At 39.6% G+C, this 23,382-nt stretch overlaps 1 protein-coding gene across 1 annotated transcript; it reads right to left on the bottom strand.

Annotated features, from left to right (window-relative positions):
- Positions 1-4,906: 4,906 nt before the first annotated feature.
- On the bottom strand, positions 4,907-21,498 carry LOC132103983 (cytochrome P450 26B1). The gene is made up of 6 exons (XM_059509116.1): positions 20,625-21,498; positions 13,165-13,389; positions 10,064-10,339; positions 9,769-9,924; positions 7,591-7,872; positions 4,907-7,000 (listed from the first exon to the last, which is right to left on the bottom strand). The coding sequence occupies exons 1-6, from the start codon at positions 20,826-20,828 to the stop codon at positions 6,608-6,610; spliced, it is 1,536 nt and encodes a 511-aa protein (XP_059365099.1). The 5' UTR covers positions 20,829-21,498; the 3' UTR covers positions 4,907-6,607.
- Positions 21,499-23,382: the final 1,884 nt, after the last annotated feature.

Below are 23,382 nucleotides of genomic sequence, written 5' to 3'. Positions count from 1 at the left end.
TTAAACAAATATACTGTCTTTGTTGTTTATACACTAATCTAAATATTGAATGTGAAAATATTGAAATATAAAAGTATATTTAAAAATTTAATGTGAAAGGTGGGATTAATCGCAATTAATTTCAGAAACAAAAATGGTTTAATTAGTTAATTTATTTTAAAAGGGTCATATGATGTGATTTAAATTTGTCCTTTCTCTTTGGATTGTTACAAGCTCTTGGTGCATAAAGAAGATCTGTATTTGTAAGAGTTCAGTTGCTGACCCCATAATGTGCTACATGTGGAGCTAAACTGTGACCTTGACACACTGAGTGCATCGCGAATGAACCATCTTGCCTCCCTGCAATTTAATGATCTTTTTAAATGACACAGAAGAAATATAATCCTGCACATACATCCCAACAAGAAGACAAGAAGATTTAAATTTGTCCTTTCTCTTTGGATTGTTACAAGCTCTTGGTGCATAAAGAAGATCTGTAAAGTTGCAAAGACTGAAGTCTCACATCCAAAGAGATATTCTTAATAAAAGTTAAGACTTATCCACGCCTTCCTAAAATGCCTCGTTTAAACACGCCCCCACATGTCTATATCACTTTGTGGGAAGATTTGCATAACACCACCCAAATGTTCACGCAAAGAAAACATAACTTTTATTCTTGCTGTAGTATTATTGTTGCCGCCATGTCGTGGAGATATCGTGTGTCTCGTTGTGAAAGCAAAACTACTTTCTTTGGCCTTCCAAAAAAGGACAATATCCGCTTCGTCATGCCTGGAGCTGATCCGTGCTGGTCGCTGAGGAAATACATCAACTTTGCGCTGTGGATCGCCAGGAGTCCAGCCCAGGGTCGTCACATGTGATGCCGCAAACCCTCAGTATGTGAACCTGTGTGATGCATATTATGGAGGACTGTCTCCTGAACCTGCAGACTAGCCTACAATGGGTCTTTGCTCAAAGGCTGTTCTATAAAGTGGGGCAGTTCCAACTTTGCAAGGACAGTCTATTTAAAGGATTTGCCACTGATGATTCAAATGTGATTTTTAAGCAGTGTAGATCAGCATTCGTTGTTTGTCATGTCTCCGATCACAAATGCTTACATGGTTTATGTTTAAGTAGCATGATTAGCAAAATGATGCATAGAAACAGTCAATAGATTCAACAAATGCCTCGTTTGTAATGGGTTTTATTGGTTTTGTCTGGAGAGGGCATCACAGTATGGTAAGGGGCATAACATTTCCATCACATGCTTGAGGCATTCAGCCAATCACAATGCACTGGATGGCTGGCCAATCAGAGCATGCCTTGCTTTTCAGAATGATGAGCTTTGTAAAAATCATGTGGAAAATAATGTTGTTGTTTTTTTGTTTAGTTTTTTTACCTTAAACCGCATAAAATACATTGCATTACACCAAATACATAATGTTATTTTTAGCAACACCATATGACCCCTTTAATAGAATGACAGCACTAATGTTTTACTTGACTGTGTTGTAAACATGACTGTTCTTTTTAAAAAGATTTGCATGAATTGGTACTGTACCTCTTTGACCAGCAAATAATCTGAATAATCTGAACAAATGTGAATACCGTGGTTATTGAATATGATTGTCACTCAATGGAACCTAGTAGCATTTTCTTTTACATTGTGCCTTAAGGTTGTCGCCCTCTTCCAAACAGTCATTTCATTCTTTTCCAGTATCATGGCTCTGTATTTCCACATTCAGTTTAAGATCCAAGAACAGCATCTTTTTAAATTTTAGATGTTTATGATGTGGACCCCATTCCTCAGCTGAGAGTTTTTTTCTAGAACAATCATCAATGCAATCATCCAGATCTAACCTTTAGAAAGTTGCTCCATCTCCACCCGTATATGTATATTTATGTGAGAACTCCACCTAAACCTCTTGCAAAACTCTTTGAATGTAACCATCATCCTGCTTTATACTGTACCTGCACAGGAAAAAGTGCTTATGGGAAAGACTTGAGTGTTAATTCCTTCTGGAATATCTAAGCAGTGTCAAACCTGAGTGTATTTTAGTCTCCAGCATGACCTTGCTGTGTCAATGAATCATGCTGTGAATTTTCAGTCATAATTCCCCAAAAAACTCTACCAGATTGGACAGACACATAGATTGCAGGCCATTCACTGGAAGGTCTGGACAAGCACACTCCAGAAAGGTCATTGTTCATAAACAACCCAGAATGAGTGTCTGAATACATTTATACACAGCCGCTCTCTGGTTCTGTCCACCAGATCCAGAGCACAAGGCTTTGTGAATTCAGACTGAAAATTAGAAAGGAAGATAATATGGTTTAGTTTAAAGAATCAAAAAACAAAACATGAAAGATTTAAACACAAGCATTAAAAGAAGACCCCTACTTCTTGACATGTGCTGATCTGAATTAAATTGTGATTTTCCAAACCACACCTGATTCAGCTGTCCCAAAGCAATAGTGATTCTCCTAAAGAAAGGTTGGAAGTGTACTTACCTTGGTCCAACCCCACCAAATGCCTGTTGTTTTGTGGGTTTTGGTTTGATTGTAGTTCTGTGTCCAAACATGGACAAAGCATGTCTTGTCATCACTCTATCCTGACTTCTCAGCGGAGAGTTTTAAACCCCAAATCAGCTTGTAGCCATTACCAGCAAATTGAAAACGTGTGTCACCGTGACTTTGTAACGATACACGTTGCTCCCACTGTTAGTGGACTTCTCTAGCAAGCCAGGGGTTGTTCCCATCAAAAATTTGATGCTAAACAACCACAAAAATGTAAGGGCATGAGCTCTCTTGCTGAGAAGAGAAGGACAGAATGAAAGAGAAACATTTGAAAATGAAGAAAAGGAGGGGGAAAATGAAGAAAATTAAGAAATCTTCTATTTTTAATGTTTGGCTATTGATGTAGTATATTGACAGACAGAAATGTAAAGGCATGAGTTCTCGGATCAACTGAACAGAAGGCTGAACAACTGAAGAAATCAATCTTTTGAAGAAATGTGTTTTAGCATGTACTCATTACTCATTACTCATGTCATTTGCAGAGGTCATTTTCATCATAGTAATTGTTCTGTCATCTGCAGTTAACAAAACGATCCGGCCGGCATCTGAAACCTAAATCTGCTATTCGTCTGTGTGAACATCAGACATGTCATTTTCCAAATGTCACAGCCTTTTGTTCCCAAATGCAGTCCAAATCTGCTTGTTGAAACTGTTTGCATGTCCTTGGATTTTTGAGTCCATGCAGCAAGACTTTTGTCTGTTTCATCGATGAAAAAGGGCAGCTGGAAACAGAAACATCAGTGCTCATTAAGAATGTTGTGGAGAAGAGCAATGGCTAGCTCAGGGCAGTCACAGCAGTGATCCTGGATGTCTCAGACTGTTCTCTACTGAAAATAATGAGAAAGCCCAAGAATCCTGAAAGCATCTCCATGTCCTCCAAATATCTGCTCCCAGGCGTACTCACAGCCATTGCTGTTAGAAATTAGGATTCCTGGGAGGGTTGAAAGGAATCCGTTGTTCTGCATCAGAGTAGATAAGACAAATAGATATTTGTGTATTTGTGTGTTTGTGTATGTATATATATATATATACATATATATATATATATATATATATATACATATATATATATATATATATATATATACATATATATATATATATATATATATATATATATATATATACATATATATATATACATATATATATATACATATATATATATATATATATATATATATATATACATATATATATATATATATATATATATATATAATTCACATTTTTTAAGGAGGGAAAAAATAAGAACTTATAGAAAGTTTTTCTATTGAAACTCTTAATGTCTCTGTAACTTCTATTGAACTTTTGACTTAGCTTTTTATATTTAATGGAATAATCAGCAACATACTTGATCAATGCTGAAATGTAGATCAAGGGAAGAGGAAGTGACCCCATTAGTGATCTCTAATGAGAAACCAGAAAGTGATAGCATAGATAAGCTTTCCTGTGGTCCAGGATGTTCCTCTCTTGAGTTATTCTGCTTTCACTTACACCATGGATCAATATCATTAAATATTTATTACGCTCTATTCAAAGAAAATCTGTGAAAGTCCATATGAAAGACATATTGAGATTAAGGCATTATCCTTTCATGCAAAGTATCACTAGTCACATCTACTTGACTTCAACTTCCAGAATGCTTTTAGGGCATACTTGGATGATTTTAATAACTAAACAGCATGCCATAATTATTGAAAAACAAAGAAAGCCATAAGTGAATAAGCAAGACTCCAAAGCAAAAATGAGAACATGCCTGATGAGGATGGTTGTTTGTGTGCTAAGGCAGCTCTTTGAAGTGAGTGCTGGTCAACACATCTGGTGTCTATTGAATAAAGCTGTTGTTTGTTGAATTCTCTCTAGTGTGCGTGTGTGTGTGTGTGTGCGTGTGTGTGTGTGTGTGTGTGTGTGTGTGTGTGTGTGTGTGTGTGTGTGTGTGTGTGTGTGTGTGTGTGTTTCCATATCACTACTGTAAGTACTGGTTGAAAACATAAAGTTGTATATTGTCAGTTTACAATGTGTATTGTTACTTCATTGTATATTTATTGTGCATATATATACAAACACAAAGGTCTGAACATCAAGAATCAACAAATCAAAACAATCAAACATCAAAGCGATCAGCTTTTTTTCGCAAAATGTAACTGCAAACCATCAAAGGGGTATCCTGTGGTTCCTAGGTGATGTAAAACAGACACACATGTGGCTAACAATTAAAATATTTAGCCATAATTAAAAAACATTATAATGTTCAAAATACATTCAGATACCCTTGAGTTATTTGGCAAAGGAAGCTGTTAATGTTGTTAAGCAGAATGAGGCAAGATCATAGCAAAGAATTAGGACTGAATTATTGATTTTCACATTATAGTTTATTACAAGGGTTTATAAAATTATCAAGTACATTTAAGAATCACTGTAACAAAAAGGAGGGGAAAACATTCATATTTGAACTAAGTGAAATGTGGATTTGTAAAAAGAATAAAATATATGTACAAACACAACAATCAACAAAAGAACAGAACATGTAGTCATATGGCACTCCAAAAAAAATAACATACCTCGCAAGTGCTTCTGTTTATTAATATTAACTAAATGCAATGATAATAATGATAACCAAGAATTATAATTATTAAAATAAAATAAAACCATATTAACATTTAAACACTGTGTACAATACAGTATAACTGAAATCCATATCATTCTAAATAGAACAGTATTTACCAACAGACTTATACTAGAACTATAATATAACAAAAATAGCACTTAAAATAAGATTTATTACAATAATAATAATAATAATAATAGCAGGAATATTAGGATATTAGACAATGCAAATATGCTTTACCCATGGCATTCTAATAGGTGAAATCCCTCCTGAACTCACAACATTTGCTTAGAAATAGCAAAACGTTAGCTGAAGGTATAGCAATCTACTCTCTGTTAGAAAATTGTACACTGAAAGCAGCAGATATTAATTTATCCATTCATTAAAACATTCCAAAAAAAGAAAAAAAAAAAAGATAAGTGGCATATTTTATCAAAGTAAAGTCCTTTGCGTGGCCTGTAGAGGAAGTGAAGGAACCAGAGTCCTAGTGCCTCTCACCCAACTGCCTCAAGAAAACTCTCCTGATTTGTGGTATATAGAGTTACTGATTGATGATTGTTCAATCAGTTCCACCATCATCTACTGTATGTTCAGTATTATTTTTTTACTTATATTGAAATGGAGCAGAAAAAGGAAAAAAACTCTTTACAGAGGTCAGGTGGCAACATATTAATAAAAAGCGACTCCCAAATCAGCATATACGACAGTTATGACTTGTTTTTTTTTTTGTTTGTTTGTTTTTGTTTTTAAATAAATGTCTTCAGATATAGGATTTGCAGCAGGAATGAGACCCTCATTCCCTCTATAGCTTGTTTTGAGAGCCTGCACAGGTTCATTTTCTCTTAAAGTCTCTGTCTAGTCAAATATCTCTGTTCATCGCTCGCCTCCTTTACACGCTCTCTTAAAAATAATATTATGAATTGTCACTTATGTACAGAGCATGTATAACAAGTACTGGGTTAGTCTGAAAGCTCCTTCTGTACTGCTAACGCACCTGAGTAAATTACACAATCCTCCCATTCATACTAGTTTGCACTGCCTACTTTAACTGCTAATACCTTAGCTGAAAAACAACCTGTCCACACGCAAACAGGCACAAACGTACATTCGCACAAGAAAACGTAATGTATTTACACACACAGAAACCACACACACATACTAATATTAATGAACTCAGCATCCACGAAAAACACTCACACAAAACTTTTCATCTCGAGACCCTGTGACATCTACATCGGCTTATATGACTGTCCCTTTCATCTCTTCTTTTCTGAAAACTTCCTCTTGTGCTGTCCTGATGCAGCAATACGTTCAGTTCAATTTATATATTTATGATATACTTCTTTACAAATGATAGACTATACATTTTTGGCAAATGAGAGTCTTTTGAACTTCAGGTGACAGCTCAGAATATGAAGTCTGTTCCTTCTTCTGCCCAGTCTGTCACACGGTGACATCCAACATCTCATTCGACTTGGCCATGATCTGATTCTGATTGGAGTCAAGGCCGAAGAATTTTACACGAAGGCCGTCGGTGGGGTGCACCACGGGGACCGAAATCAAGCGTGGGAATGTCCGCGTGGCCAGTTCGAAGCGGCTCCCTCCCGCGAGCTCCACGGCTAGGAGTTTGAGGAAGAGAGTGGCCAGCTGCTTGCCGAGGCAGGAGCGAACGCCACCGCCGAAGGGCAGATAGTGGAAGCGGCCCTCGCGATCCTCGCTCCGCTCTGGGCTAAACCGGTCCGGGTCAAAGGCCTCCACGTCCCTGAACACAGCTGAGGTGTCGTGGGTGTCACGGATGCTGTACATGACACTCCAACCTTTGGGTACCTGTACACCCTGAGAGACGGGCAAAAGGAAGTTAGAACTGTTGTTACTGTGTTAACTAAAACTTAACCTATTAAAAATAACATTTAATATGAATAACTATATAATATGAAAATAAAATATAAATTTTAGATGAGAAACTACTAACTGGAGGCTACTAACTGAAATAAAATGACAAAAGTGCAAAACAAAATCACAAAAATTAAAATGAAAACTGACAAGATAAAGATAAAAGCTAATTTAAATAATATAATAGTATTGAAAAAATACTAAATTAACACTGGTTATGAGGATAAAACAGGTGTACATTAACATTAACAACAATACAAGACATTTAAAGCATAATAATAAAAAAAAAGAAAAATAGCATAATTCCGACATCATTTACTCATCGTCAGGTATTTCCCAACCTGAATAACTTTCTTTTTTCTTTAATATTTTGAAGAACACTGTACAATAACACTGGAACCCGCTGACTTTACTATTTTGTCCTTAAAACATCTGAACACTATGTTTCCAACAATAAAAAAACATGAGGGTGAGTAAATGATGACAGAATTTTCATTTTTGGGTTAAAGTAGCTGAAATCTTCAACAACTCACATCCAGCTCAAAGGTCTGCGTGGCAATGCGGTAACCTCCAGACACAGGGGCAAACAGACGCAGGACCTCTTTGATCACGCAGTCCAGGTACTTGAGGCTAATAATGCTGTCCAGTCGCAGTTCACCCTGGCACAGACAGCCGTCATGCAGCAGGCCGCAACTCTGCAGCTCCTCACGCAGCTTCTCCAGCACTGCAGGGTGTCGCAACAGCTGCATGATCAGAGACGTGCTGGCACTGGCTGTCGTGGCAAAAGCAGCGAAGATCAGCTCAATAGTGGACTCCTGAAGGAGAAAGAAAGAGATTTGTGACTAAATGACATACAGATATTTGAAACTAATATTCTGGCACGTTGACATCTGTTACTGAAGACTTGTGGTTTGATTACCGTACATAATTTTCTTTTAAATATCATTGATACTTCTTGTGGAGTATACAATTTAAAATAACTTTTCTATTTTAAAATATTTTAAATGTCATTGTTCTTTAAATGTCAAATTCAAAGCTGAATTTTCAGCAGCAATTACTGAAGTCTTCAGTGTCACATGATCCTTCAGAAATCATTCTACAATGCTGATCTGGTGCTCAAAGAAACATTTATTATTATCAATGATCTGCCGTTTAATATTTTTGTGGAAACCATTTTCTTTTCCTTTGGATTCTTTGATGAATACAAAGTTCAAAAGGACATCATTTTTTATTAGAAATAGAAACATATTGCAAAATTATAAATGGCTTTACTGCATCTTTGCTGAATAATTTTATTAATTTCTTGAAAATAAATGACTGCTCCCAAACTTCTGAACAGTAGTGTATATTATATATTTTCTCTAGTCAGCTACTTCACTGCAATCTGACTTTTTCTGAATTCTTAGGATGGTGCTTCTTTATTTCTTTTCTTTCCTTCTCTCTTCTTTTTTCTTTAAGGTTTGGCAGCTATCTCACACAGATTTTTTTCTCTTTCCTTCACTTTTTTAAATGCTTGCCAGTGAGGTGTTGTTGACAGGCCTGGGATCCACCCTGCTTTCACTGTCTGAGAAGACTACACATGTACCTTACAAAAGAAAAAAGCTGAAACATCTGAGCGGAGTGAAATAACCAGGCAACAATAGCCCACGGGAAAGCATTTATTGACTATTATCTGTGTCATTAAATGTCTGTCATCCCGGATTGAATATGCGACTAGAGATGTGAGCAGTAGAGAGAGAAGAGAAATAAAGAGAGCAGTCAGTGGGTAAAGTGCGCTGCCAGAGAGTCGCTGCAAGCCTCTAAATATCACAGTGTTGACTTCCTGTTTAGCTTTAATATGTAATCACAATTTGACCTCACACTGAAAAGAGACTGCGATGATGACTGCGTGCTGAAAACCATGACCAGATTTACAGATGTGTAATGTACAGCATTAAAAACACATAAACAACTGATAAAATATCTCAGTTTCAGTAAGACATCACAAGTGGTTATTCATTTTTTTTAAACTGACTGCCTCGCTTTCTTTTAAGAAAGCATCCCAAAAGAAATGGAAACTCTCTTTATCACAGATTTTAAAGACTCTACATATGCTAGAACTGTCTAAACAGTCACTTACACACAACACAAATAGTGCTCAGTAGGCAAAGTGCACAAGAAGAGCTCACATTTGAATCCAGTACTACGGTGCCCGTAAGGTGACTTGTTCGGTTTACTTAGTTTTGTCGTGGCCACGAGACATTAATTTGTGGGAACGTCATATTAACTCGTGGGAATGTCATATTATGTCGTGGCCACGAGATCATTTTGTGGAGGTAATGACATCCTTATGTCGTGGCCTAGAGATGGTATGTTGAGGGAACAACATCCATTTCTCGTGGCCACGACTTCTTATGTTGAGGGAACGAAATGTTTTTCTCGTGGCCAGGAGTTTAATGCGTAAACAAACCTGCGTGACCATAGCAACCCGGGATTATCAGAGATGGATTCATTCATTATTTATCCACAAGTATCATTATGCTTACCATTTATAATCAACATTTCTCTTGCTTTATAGATTCATTATATGTTTTTCCACTGTTTTTACACATCATGATTATGAATCATTTTGCTTATTTCTGTTTGGAATAGCCTTCACTCAGGAAAGCGTGCCTATGAGGCCTTAAAATGTTGTCTACAGAGCCGTAGTGTATCAGTGGTGCTCTGCTCACCTTCAGCTCCTGCATTGTAAGCTCTGTGTTGTTCTCCTTGGCGCTCTCTAGAAGCACATCAAGAGCATCAGTGTAATCTTTCCCCTGTGTGTGGAGAGGTTTCTCTCTGATGGCTTTTTCTATGCTTTTCTGGAGTGAGTCTCTTGCACGAATGCCCTGCAAATGTACAAAAACGTTTATTAGTTTAAGTCTATTTGTTGATCTATCACTGTGTACATATTGTGCAGAGACAATCAATTCCCTTTCTCTGTTTTTTTATTATTTATGATTTAGACAACACATATAGACATTTTACCTTCCTGTAACCACTAAATGGCAGGTCAATGGGAAGGCTAAAAACATTCTCCACAAAATCCTGGAAAGTGCTGAAAAGACAGTGCATCTCCTCTTCAGAGACGCGGAAACCCAGGAGTACACGCACTGCCATGTGGAAGGAGAGCCGCTGGGACTCCTGATAAACATTGATGGGGTCAGGATTGGAGCTCCACACCCGCAGGGTCTCCTGAATGACCTGCTGGATTTTGGGCAGGTAGCTCTCCAGAGCCTCATGACTGAAGACTTTAGCAAAGATCTGAGAAACATAATTGAAAACGCGATCAGTCTGCTGTGATTGCATCAACAGAAAACAAATATGACATGATAAATAGATTTGCAATCAGATGAGGATTTTAAACATTTATAAGTCCCAAAACTACATCTTCTTATGGGAAGTCGTGGCCTAATGGTTAGAGAGATTGACTCCTAACCCTAAGGTTATGGGTTCGAGTCTTGGGCTGGCAATATCATGACTGGGGTGCCCTTGAGCAAGACACCGAACCCCCAACTGCTCCCCGGTTGCCGCAGCATAAACGGCTGCCCTCTGCTCCAGGTGTGTGTTCAGTGCTGTGTGTGTGCACTTTGGATGGGTTAAATGCAGCACATTTAGTATGGGTCACCATACTTGGCTGTATGTCACTTCTTCATGTGTTTTACCAAAGAGCCCAGGACATAATCTGATTAGCCCAAGAAAGCAGTGGAAGGGATCTGCTTCCAAAAACATGCAGGTTTATGAACCTGTCCAGAGTTTGTATCTACATGTATATTGCGTGAAAACAGAGTTGCACTGTTCCAAAAAATGACTTGTTTTTGACTCAGGCTTATGGACCTGCACTGCTGAACTACATGTCCCACAATGCTGCTGGCCCATGAATCACATCATCCATCACAATCCGGGGCGTCTGTGCTCTACAGTACAGGCAAGAAATGTTCCTTAAAATATTATCGTGAAGCCATAGTCAGCACCTAAAGGCTGCATGAAGTGCATGTTAAAGCATGGAACATTCTCATTAATTCTAAAAGTCCTCACTATTTACGACCTTCTCGTACTTTTAACTGCCACTCCTCTACCTCCACCTCACTCTCAGAATATCTGAGAGAGTTCCCTCTACATCAGCAGTGAGGGTAAGAGGCGAAGGTAAGATTTTCCTGGCCGCAGCAGCACATTTCTAATGTACCTCAGTTGTGCTGGTTTGTTTAGTGAAATAACATCCATGTTCCAGTGCCGATGACTAACAATAGCACTTTTTATATGCCATCTCATTCCAGATATCTTGTGTCCTCCCCACTTTTCTCCACAGTAGTAAAGGGAAGGGGGGGTGGAGACTTATGTGTCCTCCTCCTGTCTCTTCGTCTGACTTTCTCTCCAAGACGCATTTCTTTGCGTCTCATCTCTAACTCTAAACTAACTAGACTAAAAACGTATTTCACACTTATTTACATTTGGTTTTCAGTGTCCTTTTTCATGTATATGTTTGCGTCACACATCTCTCTTAGCTACTACCCATAATTTAATATGTGCAATACAACACCATATTTATGCTGCTTATTGGTTTGGGAATTTTTTTGAAGGTTACTATTTTCCTTTTACGAGTCTTTGCATACTAGACAGACGTCAGTCAAGCTCCACTAATGCCAGTCCCCATTATACAGGATTTGAACATTACTGGGAAAAAAACAGCCGCCTGTCTTCATTACAAAACGTGACTTCTTGTACTGCACTTTCCACACACAGCCTTTTAAAACTCCCCCACCCTAATAATTTCCATATGTCTTAAATTATATAAAACTGCTCAAAGCTGCTGGTTTGACCAGAATGTAAAGACCTCTTTATTCTCTCCCCCAAACCATTCACTTTCTTTACACTTCCCTCTACTTTTCCAATCGCTCTCTCGCCCCCAACCCCCCACCCCACCCGCTGACTAAAGCGAAATCCCTCATTCACAGCCAGAACACTTTGTGTAGGCAGGTGAGCGCAGAATTAAGATCCTGTGCCCTCTACTGGCCAACCTAATAGATTCAACACCTCACCAAATCCACAGTCTGATAGGCCTTCTGCTCTACAGCTTCATCGACAAGTTTGATTTAGTTGCTTCTTATATAACTCAGTGAGCTGTTGTGCATCCTGTTAGTGAGCAGCACAAAGATAAAGACATGGAAGATCTTTCCTTAAGAATCTCCATCAATTCAAAGCCAGTTAAATCAAATATGTATTGTTTGTTTTTTCTAGGAAATTATATAATTATAGCTACATCCCAAGCTCACAACGCCATTTGGATCTAACGCTTGCATTCAGCGTCTTTCCAGTACACATATATATGTGTAGTAATGGTCTTCAAAGAGACATTTACAGGAAATTATTTTCTTTCTCAAATGTCATGCCTTGAACAGGACGTCCCAGAGAGCTTAGAGGCTCTAATAGGTTGTGTTGATGAACATACATTTCCAGTATGTATGCCTCCAGAGAGGTTGAAGAACAAATGAAAATATATTTATGACATTTGTGTGCAGAGCAGGACACTGAAACCTGGCTGAAGGGGGTTCATAAGGCAGTCTTTGTCTCTTCTGAGGCTGGCTGACTAATTAGCAGTCATTAGGGGGTTTGCGTGAGGCCCTGGATCTGGAGGATTAACCAGACTGATTACACCCCGCTGACCCCTCAATGGAACAGGTGTGTGGGGTGAAACTCAAGCCTCCAAGGTACTGAAGAGAGCCAGGGTCCACAAAAAAGCTATTTTGTCCCTAAACAATGGGTTGGATTTGAGGGGAATCTAGTTATGAGCATAATCCTCCATTGTGAGCAGACTGTTATGTGTAACAATAATGAGCAGGGGAGCAATGCATTGTGGGTATCTGTCTCCAAATCTGAACCTGCACAGCCCTTTCTATTTGACCTACTATCTTGCTTCTTTCACTGCATCTCTCGTTCTTACTCTACTTTTCCTTTCACAAATTCAAAACATTTTTCATTGGCAAGGCAGGGAAAGAGTGCACACAAAAACCATCCATTAGGAGATAAGGATGGTTCCCACACATAACAAGACTACATATGAGTGCTAAACAACCGTATATGGATCTTACCTTTCTCCTTTTGCGATGGATGTCTCCTATAGAGTTTGCCAGGCTGTTGGGACCCAGTAGAGTGCTGGTGCTTTGGGGCCAGTCCACAGTGACCAGGCTGTGCTCTCCCATCAGAACCTTTCGCACATTCTCTGCCCCCGTGACCCGGATGAGCGGCCGTCCCAGCAGGTGAGTCTTGAATACGTTCCCATACTTCTGCCTCCTTGATGCATGGAAACCTGCACCCTAAAAAAGAGAAGAAGAAAAAACATTAGTTGCAGATTAAACAGTGGAACAGATTAATAAATCAAATTAGAAAACTGTTAAAAGGAAAAAATGGCAAACTGCTACAGTAAATAAAAATGTGTTGATTGGCTATCTGTGAGGAAAACATATATATATTATATTAAGATTATATATTTTAAAAAATTACATTTATCATAAAGTATAAAAATAATACTGTACAGTATTGTTAATATTATGATTTTAATAAGCAACCAACTTGACTGAAACATTGTCATTGCTTTTTTATGATACATTTTTGTCAACAACAAAATTTTTGTTGGTTTCAAACCATAAATTATACAGAATTATTACCTTTGTAGTTTCAGTGATATTATTAGTCTTTAGCCTAGCAATAACCCATAAAATTGTGTGTTGGGGGCCTCCTGCAAGTGGGGCCCCTTCAGTAGAAATTGTGTTCACAGCATTCTTTATGCAATTGGGTTAGCTTTAGCTAGAAAGGGCTCAGGCTTAGCCTTCGGGATCACGCTGAGAGAAGTGATCTAATGAGTATGAGCACAGCCATTAGCTCTAAGAAGTTGGTGTGTTGTGTGAAAGATTGGCTGAAAGTGCTAATCAGCAAGGAATCCAGTACATCCTGCAAATTTTCACCTTTAACCCCTTCACCTCTACAATTTAAGAACTAGCAGAGTGATTACCCCAAACATCTAAAAGGGATGTTAAAGGGTTACAGAAACACACTTCAGGCTTTCTCAGACCAGGAGACATGAACCTGAATCTGTCTGACTTTGTTAACACTGGTTATTTACACATATTTATTTAGAGCATAAACAAATACAGTGTAAATAAATGCATTATTTTGCACAATACTAAAGTAAAACAAATTTTTATTCATCATGCACATTCAAGTCTAGTTGAGTAAAATTATGAACATGAAAAAAGACTCTTAGCTCTGGAATGAGTTGCTCTGTATAACACATAGTAATTGCCTCTGGCCCTTGAGACTTCTGCTGAGCACATAAAGACAGCCTGTAACCTCTCAGCCTCACACACACATACTGACCCCATGGCAGGAAGTGGCATTAGAGCTGTTTGCTCCCCTTGCCACCCCCCCCCCCCCCCCCACCCCCCACACCAAAATTTGTGACCAGTTTCATCGAGCATACTCCAACTCTCATACTCTTATTTGCAAGGACAAATTTGGCAGCATGCAAGGCCCCCCCCCCCCCCCCCCCCCCACCCACCCACCCCCCCCGTTTGGCTAAGAGAAACTAGTCTGAATACACTTCTGCATGCATGCTTCAGCTCAGCATGCTAAATGAACATTGTATAGTCTCTTTATATATATATGTTTTAAAATATATGTTTATGGACAAAGTAGCTCTTGTCACATTCACTTTCCCACCATCTCCTGGTCTCAAATATGAGGGACATGTCCTGACCATATTGCTGCTTTAACTAATCGCAAGTACTTCCCAGTGCCCTTCCTGTCTGCTGTCCTGTCCAGCAACCAGTCTCTTTGGAAATGGGTAAATAAGTGTTCCACCCCTTTTTGTGTACTTGTGGCCAGAAGCTGGGTTTCTCACCTCTATATATAAACAAATGAACAGATTAGTTAATGAATGATGTCTTGCCATTGAAATTCGATAACATACAGTACGTCAGCAAACATTAAAGAGTGTAAATGTATGGGCATAATGGAACCTTTAGTTCTCTCTTAACTTCACTATTTTTTCTTCTTTTATTTTTTTTACTCTCTTCTGACCTTTGACCTTGGCTGACTGACACATCCAACACCTCCATAATATCAGAGACCATAAATGACAACCTTGGCTCACGACTGGCTGAGATGTCTGAAGACTTAGCTAATGTCTTATGACCCACATGGCACCTTGGCCCCTACAATCCTATAATAAATTATCGGCTTAGTTAAATTGTGAGATTATAAAATCAGCTCAACATCCAAAGTTTAACCAGAACTGGCTAAACATGTGGCAGAAAATATGGTTGTAAAATCTGCAGTGGTGGACAATTAAACCATATTTCACACTTTCACACTTTTCTTGCTCAGTTTTCACAATTTTTCCAGCAAAATCCTGTTTTGGGTTTTATAGTTTTGGGGGATTATGTAATATTCAAACATTTTTGGTTCTTCGTTGGAAGGAGGTGAAAGAATTCCTGATTCTAGATTCATAACCGACCAGTTCCTACTTCAGAAAAACAAGGTTTAGTCAGAAACACTTTCTAAGACTTTTTTTCTAAAACAGTATGACCAAAGATTCCCCCAGAGGAACGCTGTCCGTGGCCAAACAGACACATGACATCCCAGGACCTCGCCAGGTGTTAGACAGGGGGCACAGCCACTGCATGGACAGTGTGTGGGGTGAGAGAAATGTTCATTGGCCAGCTCACAGCCAGTTTATACTTAAAGACACTGAGGATTTCACATATCAGGTGAGTGTGAGGGCAAGAGGTAATGCTGACATGAACAACCACATGCACACACACACACATACATCCAAAAGCAATGCAGTGGAAGCAGGGGAAAATAAATGTAGTATCTTTCACCACATGGTGAGAGCTGAGTGTGTGTGATGATGGATGATTTTGTGTGTGCATGCTCACCTCCCAGCAGTGGGACCAGTCAGTATGAGAGAGAAAGGAGCCGTTTTTAACCTGACAGATCCAGAACAAGGCTGTCTTTCACACATGCCCGACATAAGGGCACTCTCTAACTTTCTCTCTGTTGATTTCAGTGTATAAACACATTTACGCAAAAGTGAACTTGTAATTTGTATTATATTATGTTTGTTTATGGTCTTCGATCTGTCATATTTCAGATGATTTCTATTTTGACATCAAGTGTAACCTGCGTGAACTTGGTGTGTTTGATAATTATGGGAACATGCTGTCATCCTTACAAGGCAGAGGCCTTTTTTCCACCTCTCCATGAGTAGTGAAAGAATGCAATGTATGGTCACACACTACATCACCAAAAACACATATGCATTTCTCACATCTGCATGTGTGTATTTACACATGTAGGGGCCATCCCTCTGAAACAAGTGTACACAGAAGGGCAGCCAGAGAGGATCCATTTCTGACCTGTGTAGTACAAAGGGGGAAAAAAGTGCAAAAGATGTGCTAGAGGATGGGAAAAGGTAATGATTTTCTTGCTTGGAAGTGATTGACATTGAGGTGAGCATAAGAAAATGTGATTAGGATGGTGATTGACAGTGAGGTGAGCATAAGAAAATGTGCTTAAGATGGTTTAATGATCACAGTCTGCTTCGTAGAAAAGTGACTCTGTGTTGGAAATAGCAGAACAGGTCGTAAGGCAAAATGGGGAGACAAACTCGCTGGGCTTGGCCAAGCAGATGTCATTTGGCTAGAAGGTGAGAAATGTCCTCCTTCATTTCACAAGGCCAGAGAAGCTCAGATGTGCAGAGAACGAAAATAAAACCAAAAAACCAAAAGGGTCACTGACGCACAAAAGCTCCACACACCCTGGAAAAGCTATGAGGTAATAATCTGCAGCTTACTCGCACTGTCAAACACACACACACACACACACATGTATGTGGCTGATGCATCCGTTCACTTCTGCACGCATGTATGGTCATAGTGACTTCGTTTGCTTCAAGCACGTTTTCTTAAAAACCAAGTGAAATCGGCTGTCAGTCAGACAGTTTATTTTGAGCGAAGGCAGACTGGGTTCAAGAACTCCGTTAGAGGTTGAGTTCAGATGATCTTCAGCGATAAGACCGAAAAGCTTTCCACATTCATTTGGACCGCAAAACACATGTCAGACAGCGCTTGAAGACAATAAACTGCGCAGGGCTCTCAGGAGAAGAACGTCTGTGTCAGAAGCTCGTGCAGCTGCATAGCTTTTGGAATTTTTCTCCTTGACGTATTTAAAGCCTTAAAATGAGAATGAAATAGTATGACGATAAATAGGCAAAACGAACTGTATGAAACGAAATGTATTTTAAAACAGCTGAACAGGTCAGATGTGTTTACATCCCATGTGTGTGTTCAGTTTTATGCTCTTCGACCTCACACAAAACACGCCTGTTCTCTACCTCTGGAGGTGAAAGGGTTAACTCGCCACATTCAATAGTTTCCTTTATTTTGAAAAGAAATTTATCAAATATTTTACAAGGGGGCGCAATAAAGAGGACCGCTTTTTTTCCACTGGCCCTATCCACACAGAGTGCACAGGACTAAAAATACAAATTTCTGTGTAAATTGGACACCAGGCGAGCCTCCCACTACATAAATGTAGCCTTTGTGTGCCAGTGGAAATGTTATACAAATGACCCCTTTATTAAGATCACAAAATAACCCTTTTAATTATATTTATTCAGATCAGCTACGGTTCACTTGAACACAGGGGTGCTACGTGGGGGACTGTGGGGGGGGGGGGGGGGGGGGTTGCAATTTCATATGCAGTTTCAGTATAAGACTGCCATGAAGAAAGGCAAGAAGAAAAGAAAGATGGATGGAGCGGAGGGAATTGAAAAGTGTACAGCAAGTTTTCCTTGGCACATCATTCTGCTCCGTGCTCTTTATTTGTATCACTCATTATTCTGACCCTTGTCTATATCCATGTGTGTTTATGTGTCTGCATGTCTTAGTCTGGGGGCTGCTGTGTTTATTGGTTCAGAGTGGCAGGTAATGGCACGGGAGGAGCTCTCCATATGCTGACCCACAGTCTCAGCGTAAATAAAGATAATATGTCCATTTACTGAAATAGCCCCTTGGAATCTCTCAGGATGTGTGCGTTGGCACGTCTCCATTTGGGGTATAGACAGAATTTCTGCAAGGAGAGAGGGGGAAAGCAAGCAGAGGCAGTAGGACTTGAGGTCCCATTATTTGGCCACCAGTCACCCTTGGGTGTACCTGCCAAAGAGGGTGTTCTCAGAGGCACATGGCTCTGCATAAATGAAATGAGATATGGGAATTTCGGGCAACGCAGTGAGAATCAGCAATCGCCATCAGAGAGAAATGGTTTCGCTTAATGCAGAGGGAACACCAATGCTCACGAGACAAGCGCAAGAGAAAAGGCTTCCCTTTGACCTGGAAACACTTTGTGGAGAGAGATTATGGTTGTTCAGTGCAGTGTGAGTGCTCACCCCGGGACCCCCTTTTCTTCTCTTTTCTATCCCTCTACCTTCCTCCTCCTCCCACTACTGCTGCCAAGCCCCCTTCGCTTTCACTCCCCGTCCCCTGTTCCTAAAGACAAGAGGCTGTTTGAGGGGTTGGTGGTGCGTTCCAGAGGTGAAAAAGGGGCCACACCACACTGGTGCCAGTCATGCCCGTTTCATGCTCACTAATCCTGACAAGCCCCAGGAGAAAGCCAGAAAGCAAGAGAGTGGGGTTGCTGGAAGACTGATCCTAAATCCTCCAGGTCTCTATAGGCCATGCTCTCTGGAATTCTGATCAGAGGCCCAAGCCATGTAGTCTTTGTCCCAGGGTGAGGGTGTGTTTTTGACCCCCTGGTGGGCAGCTTTATTGCCACCCAGACTGGAGCAATTTAGGTCAAGCTGGAGACTTGGGGTAGAGGTAAGGGAGGGTTGCCCACTGGGTGAACTGCAAAGGAATTTGTGCTTATATAAATGATCATTATTAATGTTAAGTCTGAACTCACCATAAGTGATCAGCACAAAATTAAACAGTAATAGCCCAGGCATAGTCACTGTTAATTTATGCTCCTTACGGTTATATCAGAAAAACTTGGAGCATCGTTAAGAGGACAAAAAAAAGTTATGGCCAGATATTTTTTGTGGTCAATTGAAAATTCATACACAGACAAATTCTACAATAATTTCATAATTCCAAACAACATAAACACCGCAAAATAGCACAAAAATAAATAAATTAATTAATTAATACACTCCTCTGAGTCCATACATCTTTGTCAATCACAGATTCAACCCAATTTTGGATTCAACTGCTGCTCTGCTGAGGCTAACAGAGAGAGATGTGGACCACAAAAGCAGCTACCTGACAAACTGAAGGGGTTGTCTTAAATGTATCAGAATACACAGATTGTTAGAAAGCAATGCATGTTTTCAGAAGCACAAAAAGGACAGAGATCAACATTTCAAACTGTAAGTTTGCATAGTAGCTCTTGGAGTCATGCCTTCCGCTATAGAAATGACACAAGTTTGGCACAAATGGACCAGACCAAATCCTATTGATTTTAAGTATATAACTCCGAGATGCAGACAAGCCTGTTTGTTTTTGTAGAGAGTCTGCCAGCTGCATGGAAATTCTCTCCTGGATTTCCATCTTTGGAGAATCTATTCCTGACCAGATAATTTGATCTGTACACCACTCAGACCAGGACATTCCTACTTATTGAACCTCAGCAAATCTCAGTTAAAAGCAACCCACTCCAGCTACTATAATCCAATGTCCAGGGACATCCTAATGCGCACCATGGATTTAATATGGAAATAATTCCCAAGACATTTATTTACGATTTTTACTGTATGGAAGTTTTTTTTTTACATCTTAGGTTCGCTACTAATGTTACTTTTAATTTTTTTATATTATTTTCTATGTTATAATACCAGCCATGTGAGCGTTGACAAACTTCCCTGGTGTATTAAAGAACATGTCACAGAGACTCCCAAAAGATTACTGTATGCGCACCATGCGCGGTCGTGTAAAGTAACCGACGCGCGTAATTACACAGAAGCTCAATGAGAGCGCGACACTACCTGCTCTCGCGATCAAGCCCAGCCTGCGCGTCAAGAGGAGTTTATGCGCGCTTTGACACGCGGTGCGCAGTGGCTGTGTTCTCGCGCGCATCGGAAGCCAAAGACTACAATATTTCTGGAATGGAGCGCGCCTTTCTTGACAGCCGCAAACAGGTTGTTCCACGTGGATTGAGAACTGGGTATATGAAACAAAAACTGTTGGCTATCTAAAACAGACAACTTATTAACACCATGGAAATATGACACGGATGAAATTGCACACGTGGGAACAACTAACCTGCAGGCAGTTCGCTTTTTAAGGCGCAATATTGCGTTCGAGCGCACACGTGCGAAAAGCATTAGTGGACGTTATCCTACTCTTGATATGTCTTTAATTGCCCAGGTAACTACAGGGAGAATATACATTCATGAGCGCACGAATCCGTGGTGCCTGGCGCGCACCGGGGCGGTGTGCGTGCGACAGCAAGGCGAATGGAAATTTGGAAAGACACATGGAGACGGAGCGCTTACCTGAAAGAACCAGTGGCATGTTTCTCCAATGATGGGGAACCCCATGGAGCCCTTGGGCATAGGCAGCTTGCAGCTCTTGTCCCGTGTTGCGGTCCATCTCAGCTGCCAGAGTTGCTGGGACACGGCCAGAAGAAGTGCCATGGACACTAAACACGCAGCAAGCGTCGCCAGCGCCGAGACGAGGTCAAAACTCTCAAAGAGCATGGCTGTAAATGTCCGGGGACTTATATCAAAAATATGGAGTGATGAGCACTACAGTGGTTAAGCCTTCTCTGGAATATTTGAGTGACTTAATGTGTTATATAGGATTTGCAACAATTATTCTGAACAGTAAAAATAGCTCAGAAGAATCTTTTACCAAAAAGCAGCGCAAAGTTTTCTAATGAAAAGTAAACGATTAATTAACACAATGATGGATATAACAAATCGATTTTAAATGTTTGTATATCATTTTAAATTATGCAAATCGCTTTCAAATATTGCCGCGATTTTTCAGTTGATTTTTTAAAATGTAAATTTGGCGTGAACCTGTTAAACTTCAAACTTGATTTAGAAATTTTGTTCTAAATTCCAAATTTGTTTAAAAGTTAGCTCTGGTTTTCTTTTTGAAAAAAAAATGAAAAAAAAAGTTTGTACTTATTATTTTAAAAAATATCTTACAGGAAAGCTCGATATAATCTCTTTAAATGCACTGAAATCAAGTAATGGTCATTAGGAAGAGGCAGAAATAAATGAGAAATAATCCTCCGAAGTCTGATGCCTATGAGCAGTAAAAATCTCCAGATGACTGGTCTCGCTAGCCCGTTTCACCCTCTAGCTCTCTCTTGCGCTCTAGCTCTCTCTCTCTCTCTCTCTCTCTCTCTCTCTTCACATACAGTTTCTCAATGTGAGTTTCTCAAAGTTGCGCAGCGAGCTTCCAATGTGTGTTTATATAGCGGAGGCAGTAAGGCGGCATTCGGCCAGGGTGCAAGCGGCTCCCCCCTTACCCCACCCCACCGAACTGAGGCGGGGTGAAAAGTGAACGGGCCGGGCGCTGGAGCGTGCGGGACCTGGAGATGAGCCCAAAGAGAGAGAGAAAGGGAGGAAGACTTTCAGTACTTTACGTCTCATACTTTGAAGAACTTCACCTGCCACTCGCAGAATATGCATATGGTTAAATCATATGGGATTAATGATGCTGTTACACTGAGCTACCTTGATTAGCCTACTCAGCATGCATTTAAACCCTTGGTTAAAAAAACGGGAAAAAAGAAGACAGTGTTACCTTGTCTTACATGGACTCAGTAACACACCAACCATAATAGACACGTTGGTCAGTATGTTCAACTATGTTCAAGTCTATGTTCAAGTCTTTTTAAACAAAACAGTAGGCTGAGGTTTATTGTGAAAATCTGTAATGAAGTCATAAATATCGGAGTACTTTTGTTAATTATATAAATAATGAACTTAAGGCAAAGTGCTGATGTAACCAAACTGACTGATACCTCAGTCGAGCGCGATTTCTTTTTTGAGTGACCGATTCGTGCTGGTGTCATCCGTTACAGATGGTACGTGGTTTCAATTACGATCACCTTACGATCACAATTACTCAACGACAGTTATGTAATTGTTCTCAGCATATGAGACGACCAATACGGAGCAAAACTCCAAAACTCCAGCTGTTTCGCGCACTCTCTTTAGCCTGCTACCCGAGGCGTAACGATGCGCAGGATGAGAGAGGAAGTGATGCGCGTCATTTTCTGTTTACTTGGGTGAAACCCAACAATCCTCATAATATTAGAAAGGATGCATTTAAATAATAGTTATTTGTCTTTTCGCTTAAAATGAATGCGAAGAACTCTCGAGCGCGTGCTTGTAAGTTTAAACTCTCCATTCATTTCTTGATTCTGTTTTAAATAGTGCGACTTCTGCAAGCTTACGCATTCTCTCCCCTATTAATTTGGCTTTTCTATCTGTTATAAGCCAAAGCTTAAACCTGCCCCGAATTTTCATTGTGAAATGCAAGGGATTTCTGTCTTTTTATGATATTTTTCTAAGACATTCTTTCGCTCACGCTGTCTGCCGCTGTCAACCTGGATGCGTCCCTCAACGTCATACTGCCGTCTAGCGGAGACCGACGGAACTTCTCAATCTCTCATTCCAGCGCAAACTGTCATGCATCTACATATTATTTAACGTTTTCCAGCGTTGGATAGAAGAATTATACTGAAATAATCCCTTATTGAATAGCACATTAGCACATAATATAAATTATGTTCATGTTACTGTAAAAAAAAAGAAGCTTAATCAATTTAATCAAAAAAAAAGTGGTGTAGTTGTTCTGAACAAAATGATTTTAATCTAAAACAAATCTAATGCCTAGTTCTTTTCTTTCTTTTTTCATATCGCTGTTTCCCCCAGCAAATGCACAGCTAAACTTACAGCTTGGAGAGTAAGCAAGTTCACATTTTAATGAGCTCTTGTTTGATGTGAGAGAATTAGCAGTGACTCAAGGTCCTGAGGGGCCTGGAATTAACAGATTTAATCCAGAAGCCTATTAAAGTGGATGAGTTGAAAGTGCTGGTTGATTCATAAAATGTTGCTATGGGGATTTGTAAACTGCATACATTTACACAATGCACACAGCTTCCAAATTCTGAACAGTTACTGAAAAGTAATTTCATAAGGTACAGCAAGCTACTATGTTTTGATTAAACTTTACAAAAACAACATATTTATTCCTGTGGAATAACATCCACCAATGAATCCTAATGAGTTT

Source organism: Carassius carassius, chromosome 2, assembly GCF_963082965.1.
Source record: "Carassius carassius chromosome 2, fCarCar2.1, whole genome shotgun sequence".
Taxonomy (NCBI): domain Eukaryota; kingdom Metazoa; phylum Chordata; class Actinopteri; order Cypriniformes; family Cyprinidae; genus Carassius; species Carassius carassius.
Note: the sequence above shows the minus strand (reverse complement) of the source record. Positions and strands in the feature narration are given on the sequence as shown.